The following is an 11,225-nucleotide window of genomic DNA, read 5'->3' on the forward strand; positions in this document are numbered from 1 at the left end:
CATTGGCTGAAATAGGTGCAGAACCTTTCTTCAACATCTTGGGGTGTTTACAAACCCTGATAAATCTACCAGCGAGGTGTTTGGTGCCTCAAGCCTCATGAAGACTTGTCAGGGATGCGTTGTAACGGGTCTATTTGCCTAGACTCGAGACAGAGAGAAGGGGGAGGGTGGTAGTGTGTGCGGGTGTGGTTCGTGGGGCCGGGTTTTGGTCCTGGGGTGCTACTGTCAGGGACGGCTCAAGGGAGGCAGAGGTAGCGGCGTAGCGCTTGGCGCTAGCGGCCCAGATGGCGGCGGGGCGGTAAGACCGTATAGTGAGCAGCCTTCACTTGGGCTTACATCCCTGTGTGGCTTCTTAGGCTGAAGCGGGAAATGTATTGTTATTAGGGTGGGAAGCTAGACTAAACTAGGGTACTTGCCTGAAGTGGGAAATGAGAAGAAGATTACTTCTTTGGTCCTGCTTCAGCTTAGTTTATATACATGTGTGAACGGGTCACATGGAAGTGCCACGTCACCTTCGGACGAAGCCGGGTTACCACGGGTGGCTCTGCAGTCGATCCCGAGTGTTGGAGGGGAAGTACAAGTAGGAGTGTGCGGCGCGCCCAGCATGGCGGTGCCCCTATGGGGTGCTCAGCATCGGGCGTGTCCGTGCTACAAGTGTAGGAAAGAAAGAGAGAGGTCGTCCGTATAAAGATAGAAAAAGAGAAGAGGGAAAGAAGAGAGAAAAAGAGGATGAGACGAAAGGAAAGGAGGTGGCGGCAGCGTGCCCTGACATCACCCCCCCCTTAAGCCACTTTGCCTCGAAGTGGCTAGGGGGTTCCCTCGTTCTCTTCCAGGGGCGTCTGGGTGTGCTCTGTAGAACTCCTTGATTCGGTCGCGCGCATTGGCCAGGTTGTCGAGGGGGAGCCATTCATTTTCGGAGTTTGGCCAGCCTGTGAACTTTACCAAATACCAGAGCTTCCTGTGGCGCCAGCGGGAGTCGAGGACCTTCTCAACTTCGTACTCTTCCCCCCTGTCTATGATTTCGGGGCCTGGGCAAGGGTTGGTGGGTCGTTCGGTGATTTCGTCTGGGTGGTGGGGTCGGATATTCGTCACTGACTGTCAGGGCACAGCCCCTGACCCCACACACCCTCAGGTACCCTTCCCCCATTTTCCCCTATTTTTCCCTTCACTGTTCCACAATCCCGCATGCATGCAGACCGTGGGAACGTTCTGGGCGAGTTACTCGCCCAGAAACCATCACAGCCACAACCGTGGGAACTTTCTGGGCGAGCAGCTTGCCCAGAATCTTCCCACGGGGGGTGCCAATTATGGAAAGTCGGCAAAGAGCCGAAAACTGTATAGTTCCCGGCTCCCATTTGTAGCGGCTTCACAGGAGGTTGAGAAGGTTACCCTTCTTCTCAACTCATTTCCTGTGAAGGCTGGGGCTAGCCCCCTCAGTGAGTTTGAAGACCTCGGACTGGGACTAGATACCCCAGTGACTCGGAGGATCCCCTTGGGCCCGTCACGGAACGAGGGCCGGACCCTGACACTGACACCACTGGGTGGACTCCCTTTTGCCATGCTGTAAGTTGGAGCTTGACAGCAGCGGGGGATACGACCTTAAGAATTTTAAAGGGGCCTGTCCATTTGTGGTCCAGCTTCTTGGTTGGGCGGTCTGTGGTGTAGTTTTGGGTGCTGAGCCAGACTTGGTCACCCTCTTTGTACTCAGGCGCCGCTTCCTGATTCCGGTCATAGTAGCGGGCCATCTCCTTTGCTGCATGCTTGAGCGCCGCTTTCGCCTCCTCTTGCATTTTCATCATCCTTGAGGTGAACGCATCTGCAGCTTCGACTTCTGACGTGTGTGTAGGTTCTGTCCCCATTCTGGGGTGCTGGCCGGTGTCGAGCTCGAAGGGGGTGCAGCGGGTGGATGCGTGGATGTGGTTGTTATGGGAGAACTCCGCTAGCGGGAGCCAATCTGCCCAGTCGTCTTGATGGTGGTTAACAAACACTCGGAGGTATGCTTCTATCTCTTGGTTTACCTGCTCTGTCTGCCTGTCTGTCTGTGGGTGGTAGGGCATCGAGGGGGTCAATTTGACCGCTAGCAGGGCTGCCAGTTCTTTGGAGAACTGGGAGACAAAGGCACTCCCTCTGTCACTGAGAATTTCCTTGGGGAGGCCATGATGCTTCCAGACATGTCCAAGGAAAAGTCGGGTGATTCCCACCGAGTCCACCGTCGTGACTGTGGGGATTGCATGGATGCGCTTGGAGAGGCGATCTACTACAACCAGGATGGCATTGTAACCTTTCGACTCGGGGAGCTCCCCGATCATATCTACAGAGATTACCTGCCAGCGGCGGGTGGGGATCTTGTTTGGCATGAGTTTCCCCACCTTCCGTGAAGGGAACGATTTGACTCGGTTGCAGGCGTTGCACCCCGCTACGTAGCGGCCTATGTACTCCGCCATCCAGGGCCACCAGTAGTCGCGGGAGGCGAGTTCCAGGGTTTTCCATTGCCCTGGGTGTCCCGTCGCCTGCGCGTTATGGTGTAGCCGCACCAGGTCGTGGCGGAGTTGCATGTCTTTCGGGACATACACCTTTCCTCGGTAGAGGACCAGTTCTCCGTCTTTGCTCCATTCATCTGACCTGAGTGTCCCATCTCCTAGTTCCTTCAGTGCCTTCACCACTTTCTCATTGCGGTTCTTCGCCGCGCATATTCTCTCCAGGATGGTCATCTCTTCTCCCTCCACTGTGATGGCCTCCGTCGCACGGGCTTCGAACCACTCTGGCTGTAAGAGGGTCAAGCTCTCGTTGTCGTCTTTCCCTTTCAGGTGGTCAGCACGGCATGAGAGGGCATCCGGTTTCCCCATGAGCTTTCCTGGGCAGTGGATGAGGGTGAAGTGGAAGCGGGATAGGAAGAGTGACCACCGTGCTTGGCGGCGATTCAGCCGCTGTGCAGTGTGGAAATAGCCCAAGTTACAGTGGTCAGTGTAGATATTGACCTTTTCTTCCACTCCTTCTACGAAGTGACGCCACTCTTCTAGCGCTCGGACTATCGCGAGCATTTCCTTATCGTAGATTTCATAGTTTCGTTCTACCTCAGTGAAGCTTTTGGACATGAAGGCTACAGGGTGGAATTCGCTGTCGGCTTGGAGCTGGGACAGGACGGTGCCGGTGGCAAAGTTGGAGGCGTCGCATTCGAGTTTGTAGCGGCCGCTGTCAGCAGGGAAGGCGAGGATGGGGGCAGAGGTGACGGCTTTCTTAAGAGCGTTGAAGGCGTTTTCTTCGCTCTCTCCCCATTCCCAGACCTTTGCTTTGCAGGTTAGCACATGGAGTGGGCGCGCTGTCTTGGAGAAGTCTTTGATGAAGCGGCGGTAGAAGTTTATGAAGCCTAAGGACTGCACTTCTTTCACCTTCATCAGCGTCGGCCAGTCGAGGACTCCTTGGATTTTCACTGGGTCCATGGCCACGTTGCCTTCAGAGATGACAAGTCCGAGGTACTTGATGTGGCGTCGCTCGAACTTGCACTTCTCTGGTTTGAGGAAGAGTTTCCTCCTCCGCAGCGTTCCCAGCACTTCCTGCACGACCTTCCGATGTTCCTCTAGGGTGGACATGAAGATCAAGATGTCGTCCATGTAACAGATGACGACTTCTCGGTCAATGAAATCCCAAAGAATGTCGTTCATCATGGTTTGGAAGGTTGCTGGGGAGTTGCACAGTCCGAAGAACATTACCATGGGCTCAAACAGGCCTCAGTTGGTCGCGAACGCCGCCTTCCACTCATCGCCATCTTTGATCCGCACGTTGTTAAACCCCCAGCGCAAATCCAGCACCAAGAAATACTTTGCATTGCGAAGGCACGCAAGGACGTCGGAAATGAGTGGGAGGGGGTATGAGTTCTTGACCGTTATCTCGTTGAGTTTTTGGTAGTCCTGAACCAGGTGCAGAGACCCGTCCTTCTTCTTGACGAAGAATACGGGGGCACCCATCGGCGACTTTGATGGGCGTATGCACCCGTTCCGCAGGTTCTCGTGCAGGAACTCATCTAGTTTCCTTCTGCTCTGGCCAAAATAGGGGGAACGTCTTGCCTCTGGGTAGCTTGGCATCGGGGGTCAGGTCAATGGTGTGGTCCCAGGGCTTTTGTGGGGGCAGGACATCGAAGGCTTCTTTTGAGAACACATCTTGGAAGTCCCTGTAATGCTCGGGTACTAGCTCTTCCAGCGTCAGCGGCTTCGCCTCTGTGTCTTGGGCTTCCTCCAACAGGTGTTGGGACAGTGTTGTGGTTGCCCTTAGGTCGTGTCCCCACCCTGGTGGGATTATGGTGGCGTAGATTCCATCACCGGGCTCTACTTGAGAGCTTGCCTGACATCCACTCACGGCGATTGGCAGGAGGAGGGGCAGCAGGACATGATGACCTTCTGCTGTGCCCAGTCGACCTCTGGGTTGTGGTGTAACAGCCATGAGTGCCCAATGATGAGGGACTGCTGCCCTAAGTTCGCTACGGTGAAGTGGGCACGCTCCGAATGTTGGCCGAATGTCAACAAGGCCTCTAGTTCCTCTGTGATGGCTCCGTTCTTGTTAGGCATCCCGTCCACGTTGCGAACTGGGATGGGTTGGGGGAGCGGGGTCGTCTCGAGCCCGTGCTTCCAGATGAAGTCTGGGTTCACAAAGTTCCTGGTCGCGCCGGAGTCTAGCAGTGCCGACATGGCGACTGCAGTGAGGGACGGTAGGGCAGTCACCTTCACTTTCATATTGAGGGAGCAGGGGGATTGCTTGGCAAGCACATAGATGGCAGGTGGGGAGACGGCCACCTCAGAGGGTAGGCTAGCGGTTTTGGTGCTCTTTCTGGTCGAGGGTGCGATTTTCCTCTGTTTCTTAGCAATCACCCGGTGGAATTTGGACAGCAGCGCAGACTCACGCATATTTCTGTATTTACACTGGGTATCGTTGCTTGCAGGCAGCCGGGACGCATCCTTCACTGGTCGCCTTCTTGAAAATCTGCAGAGGGGTTCCCTTCCTCCCTCTCCTCCTCGTTCCCCTCGGGTGTCCCCATCAGCTGGCTCCTCAGCCCTTCTGCGAGTACTCAGAGGTCTTCCAGGTGCATGCGGCGTACTCGGTGGACCTTCGGGAGGGGGCAGTCTCGTGCAAAGTGCCCGGGGGCATTGCAATTGTGGCATAGCCCTCGTCGTTGGTCTGCCCTTGAGCGGTCGAGGTCCATCGGCTGAGGTAGCGGGGTTGTAGTCGTGGGGGTAGTAGGGGTCGCGGCAGGTCGCAGCGGTGGCCCCGGTGGCAGGCGCAGGGGGGTCTGAGAGAGTGACGGCGACGGTCTGGCAGGGGGGAGGGGCGACTTGAACAGGGGGAGTCGGGGTTGAGTTGCCTGGAAGCGCCGCCATTGGTTGTCGAGGAGGGTGGCCTCTTGTTTCCATTCTGCCCAGGTCCTTGGCATGGGGCGCAGACGGTAGATGCTCTCACGGAGCCAGGCGTTGATCGCTTGTTTGAAGTGGTCTACCAACCCTACATCACCTAGCCGTGAAGCGGGACCGTGGATTTCGAACTCTTGGATGATTTTATCCATGGAGTCGGTGCCTTGCCATAAAGTGGCAAGCTTCTGCCTGGCAGTGGCTTCCTGGTTGGGGTCTTGAAACATGGCGTCTAGCTCTGCCATGAACTCGTCCATAGTGATCGCGGGGGATCCCACTGTCAGCAGCGCAATCGTGCGCTGTGTTGCCCATGCTCCTGCAGCTCCTCCTTTCATGTATGACAGGACGAAAAGGATTTGGGATAGGGTGTCGGGGAACTCTGTGGCACGGACATGGAAGTAGATTCCGCATTCCGCTTTGAAGCGGTGTAACGGGTCTATCCAACTAGACTCGCAACAGGAAGGAGGGGGAATAGAAATCTCACTACAAGTCAGGTCTGAAGTGGGGTATTGGTCCTCTAGATTGTGGTGCTCATAACTCTCTACCAAACTGTACAGCGGGTCCCGGAAGAGTCCGATAGATAAATAGGGAAAGAGTATCACATGACAATAAGAAAACGGAAACATCGGGCTCTAGACACCGGAAATGAAATCAGAAAAATTAGGAAATATAGGAAATATGTGTAAGGAGTGTGAGTGGATATGGGCTACATGTGATGGATGTGAGGTGCTTGCTGAGGGTAGTAGAATCGCGGGATTTGGCTCGTTTATGGTACACCGGCAAATCCCCGTGACATACAGGCCTAGCTCTTAATCGTGGTCCCTCACGATATCCTAAATGAAACCAGCGGCATCGTGCTCAATCCACAAATCCTGGGGACTTTGATGAGAATAAATAACGGATATTGCATGAATAAAGAACTCGATGGTATGCGTGATTGGGGCCGAATTTGCATCAACCTAACATCGTCAGGGAGGCTTCTTCCTCCACACTCTGGACGCATGTTTGCCTACATCAATAGCCGCGATATGAAGCTCATCCAGCAGCGCTGATGAAGTAAGTCTCAGCACTTCGGACGTGTGGCACCGACACTTCGGTTCTAAGCCCAGCCGAGGCTTGGAGTGGCTCATACATGCGCTCGAGCGATAGGGAGGCCTGGACTCTTTATCTGTGACCTCTCGGCTCGCTGATGGCATCTTGTCTAAAACACGCCTGCGATCTTTGTCAACCATTCCAGGCCACAAAACCTGTCCCAGGGCGCCAACTTGGCTGCTGATGTCTCGATCCGATCTGTTTTGACTATCCTGGACTTCATCTGGCATCATTGCCTCGCCAGCTGAATTTATAGGCGCAGGTATGGTCGCGCTCGCCAAGTCTCCGAGTCCAAATCCGACATCCAGCAACTTCGCATCACCTCGATCTCTGCTTTCGGAGGCATCTGTCACCTCTTGGAGAACCAACGGTCGTATAGGAGGATTAGGAACAACAGTATGTCTTGTTTTCACTCCCATCGCTGACTCGTGTGGGCCGTCACTGATTTCACTCACTTCGGCACAAAACTCCGCACTCGACATGCAAACGACTCCCGACTCGACCCCGGACTCCCTGGTTCGAGTTGGACGCTTGTCGTTCACGGTAATCTCACGATCCAAGGCCGGAACTCGCGTGGCCTCAACAGCTCCCTCATCTGGAACTTCGCTAATGAGCTCGTCGCTGAGGCCTCCCGGCCTCAGCTCTTTGACCTCATGCTCTCGTACCTGCGGAATCACAATATACATGTTCGGTCTTCCTGGATGAGGATCCTCTGACTGGCGGAAAAACTCCAATGCGTGGTCAGCACTCGCGTCTCCGACCTTCAAAGCCACCATGTATTCAACATAGTCCATAATCGCGCTTGGATCGAGGCCGTGAGGCCTAAGCTCTTTAAACTCGACGTCTCGCTTGCTTAACTCGGATGCCATGTCTGTGGTCTCTCTGACGACTACAGTGTCTCCTTGAACGATGGGAGAGCGCTCTAGCATTTCTAGCGGGTGTGGGTCAACCTGGAACTCGGTGGCTGACATGTAATCAACCACTTGAGTCAATTCGGACTTGCGTACTCGGGCCCCCGCACTCTGATTCGTGCCTGAGACCTTGTCTGGGTCTTTCTCGGGTGGGCGGCGTCGATAGCGTCCTCGACTCCTACGGCGATGTGTGTGTGGCGCATTAGGGTTGCCGTAGCCCATGGAGCACTCGAAGGGAGGCAGGGGGTAGCGGCTGATCTCGCATTGCGTTATTTTCAAGGGGGTTTTGTCATTAGTTGGGCCGCTGGTCTCAGTGGCGGGAGCGGCAACGAGCATGGGGCTTTTGTCCGAGTGTATAACCTCAATAGTCGGCCCGCCCAATAATAACTTGACTTCTAACTTATGCTCAGGATCACTTCGCGTAGAATAAGAATTTTGAAGAATATAAGAGCCCTTCCCGCCCCAGGATAGCCAACAAAACAGGTCAGGGGGACCAGGGGGGAAACTCTTCAGGTCACCGTCTTCCTTAAGCTGAGTGGCATGGTGGGAATTCCGAAATCGTGTGTCCTCATCGATGAACTTCCGGAGTTCACGTTCGTGTTGGCTTGGATGGAACCTCAGGTCTGGATTCTCGGCTCTGGCGTGCATGCGCTCGTATTTCTCCTGCCAATACTCAGCTAGCTTCTCGTCCTTGAGCTCCCAGGGCTTGGGCGGAGTCAGGTGTCTAGGCTTAGTGGCGTAGGACGCATAATTTGCCTCGTTGTCTGGTTCCTCATAACCTTCGGAAAACTTAACGGGTTCTCGGATTATTGACTCTTCGCCATCTAATTCTTGCAACACAAGGGCGCCGCTGCGAAGTCTCTTGTCTACCATATGCGGTCCTAACCATCGCGGCTGGCTTGGAGGGAACTCCAGATCTGGATTCTCAACCCGGTTGTCATAACTGTTGGGGCTAAGCTCTTGGGATCGGCATAAGTAATCCTCATGGCTCCCGCTGGAGCGTTCACAGCTTTCTGGCGGGTGTGCGACTTCAGTGACTTTGGCGTGGACAACGGGCTTCTCTTGTGCAGTCAAGAAGTTAGCAAGAAAACAAATTTCAAGTCCAGTGAAGGACTTCGGTGCGATGCGAGCTATCATTTCTGCCTCCGTTGATTCAGGCTTGACAACGGTGCATCCAGTCTCTGAGTTCTGAGCGGTTACAGGCAATAACTCTGCGACAACGGGCTCATGATGCATGCACGCGAAATCTTGTGCTGCAGCCATTCCCTTAGCGGTATCGACGTGCTCGACAATTCCCGCGGAATTCGGACCAGACAAAGCCAAGGGACCTGCAGCAGCTCTTGAATCCTCAGCATGGGCTGCTTCCCGTCCTTCTAGAACATAGTCAAGGCCGTCAGGCCTTGGCTCTTTAAGCTTTTGCTCCGGCAGTGCTGTCAAGGATGTCACTCGGGTTGCCGGCTCAGGGCAATTTGAGGCGTATACGAGACCAGAATCGCGCATGGGGAATGGAAAGCATTCCATCTCAGTCGATGTCTCCTTAGCTGAGTTCAAGCCCGGTCCCTTGAGTAGGCTGACCCGTTCAGTATAATCCGTGAATCCCAGACCATGGGGTATCTTGGAAGGTATCCAAGCATTCTTAAGCGCTCTAAGGACTTCTAGATCTTCCATGTTACGGTCCACTAGTACATGATCGAGGCCGTCAGGCCTTAGCTCTTTAAGTTCTGTCTGTGGCGTGGTGAATGTCAAAGGAATGCAGCTCGGGAATTGTGGCGGCTCTGATGTCTGGGGATCTGACCCAGGTCTCACAGCACTAATGTCGTATGTGGTGGCGGCAGCTCTCGCGTAACGACGAGCTTGAACAGGATAAACATTTCGCGGGGCATTCATAATCGGAAGTTTGATGCGGACGGATGCTCCGCTATCTCGGTTTCCCTCATTCCAAACTTGAATTACCATTCCTACGTCGTGCATATACTCGATTCTAGTAGAGTGGCCGAAGAGCCACGGTTGACCTAGTATCATATCCTTTCCATGGAGGGTATCTCGCGTAAGAAAGAAGTTATGGGTAACTTCAATTCCCCCGATGGTAACGGGTACGTCTCTACATAGACCTTCTAAGGCGACTTGGTGTCCGGATACACCGCGAAGAGTCCACATGGCGCCAGTAGGGTCGACTGGGAGTTCTAGAGCATAAGCTTGCTCGCTTGTCATGATGTTGAGCTCGCTGCCGGTGTCAATTAGCATAGTGCAAGGACGGTTGCTAATCTGTCCTTGAATCTTCGCGGTTACCATAGCCAAAAATGAAGGTTTCTTAGACGTAGTACTGGCGCCAAGATAAGGGCGCCCAAATTCGCGTATGTGCTCAGATTCCAAGAGCTGCCGATAGTAATTCTCAGCTTGGTCATCCGTGCCGATGGACCAAGTGCTACTACTGTCATCGCCTTGGGACTCAAGGCCAAAGCTCTCGAATACCACCTGGCTAGAGCTAGGATCTTGCGTGAGTGGCGAAGGATCGTCTACTTGAGTCTCGATAATCCTGGGTGGCTGCCGGTTTTTAGTCTTTCGGAGATACTCCTCCCAATCAGGATCGTAATCTTCGTCAAGTGAACAGGGAGTGTTATTGCTGGAATGAGAGTCCAAATCGCGCCTCTCAAGCAGGGTCTTGTTGAATTTCTCGGCATCGGGGCACAGAACTGGTTCGGGGGTGCTATGCGCCACTTGACGGGAATCCTCGTGGTCAAAATGGTCATAGATATCCATGACTTGGAGGGCCAAGTTGAAGAGGTCCTCGTCCTCGAGACATGCTTTAAGGTCAAAGGTTTCAAAAGGTTTCTCAGAATTATCCTCGTTTTTGTTGAGGCGCAGATCCAAATCGGGGTCTTTGTGATCATCCTCAGGTTCATCCTCAGCGTTGAAATACGAATCTAGGTCAAAGACATCGTAAACTGTCTCGCTGGGGGCTGGCTCGTCCTCTACTGGCATTAGTACACTATCTACACCAGCTTCTAAGTTATGGACTTCGTAGATGGGCTGGCTATCGTCTGAGTCGTAGTTGACGGGTGCGGTGTACTGCAGACTCGCAGTACTGGACTTCTTATTCAATGGGATCCTCTGAACCTTTGTCGCCGTCTGCATGCGCTTGTTGAGCTCGAAAGAGGATCCTAAGACGGTGCCCAGCGGCAGCGTTACATTCTGTGCCATGAGTTGCTCGAATGCAGATTCGGTGTTTAACTTATCCTGCAGCTCGGACGCGAACTTGTAAGCGGGAATGGTTCTTCTGGCAGGTGGCGCCTTTGCATTAGGGGCAGGTCCTTCTTCAAAGGTGACCTTAGCTCGTGGGCCACTCGTTCCCGAGGGGCCGGCTGTATTGACGGGTGGCTGGCGTGGATACGCCCTCTGCTTCCCTTTGTCTTGGGGTGTGGGTTCAGCGCTGACCATAGGAACGTCTTGTGGCTGGGGCCGTTTGAGGATAACGGGTGGTTGAGGAAGTTCAACGTATGCGCGGTTGGGTGGCGTCCCCAATTCCTCGGATGGAATGGTCCGCCTAACGGGAAGTGGTGGCCCTGGACTAGGGGCCCGATCGTACGGCTTGGCTCTAGTTGGCTTAGTCTTATCTGCGTCAGTTCTCTCGGCTGGGTGCGCTTCCGCGGGCAGGACTTCAAACTCGCCGTCGCCTAAGACAGCGAACTCTTGATGGGCTTGCTCGTAGTCGCGCATCCATTCTAGAGTGGCAGCACTAGTACGCATGTTAGCTCTTTCACGGATTAAGCGGGCTGCCCCCCCCTCCATTGGGGTTGCGTGGTAAATAAGAACCGTCAGCCATGAT

General features: G+C 54.2%; 1 protein-coding gene across 1 annotated transcript; it reads right to left on the reverse strand.

Moving 5' to 3' along the window:
• Positions 1 to 6,211: 6,211 nt before the first annotated feature.
• Positions 6,212 to 7,548, reverse strand: EI90DRAFT_3082457 (uncharacterized protein). Its single transcript, XM_039062009.1, has 5 exons — positions 6,858 to 7,548; positions 6,811 to 6,834; positions 6,767 to 6,771; positions 6,356 to 6,711; positions 6,212 to 6,275 (listed from the first exon to the last, which is right to left on the reverse strand). The coding sequence occupies exons 1-4, from the start codon at positions 7,457 to 7,459 to the stop codon at positions 6,365 to 6,367; spliced, it is 978 nt and encodes a 325-aa protein (XP_038909965.1). The 5' UTR covers positions 7,460 to 7,548; the 3' UTR covers positions 6,212 to 6,275; positions 6,356 to 6,364.
• Positions 7,549 to 11,225: the final 3,677 nt, after the last annotated feature.

Source organism: Cantharellus anzutake, assembly GCF_015039405.1.
Source record: "Cantharellus anzutake strain C23 chromosome Unknown EI90scaffold_92, whole genome shotgun sequence".
Taxonomy (NCBI): domain Eukaryota; kingdom Fungi; phylum Basidiomycota; class Agaricomycetes; order Cantharellales; family Hydnaceae; genus Cantharellus; species Cantharellus anzutake.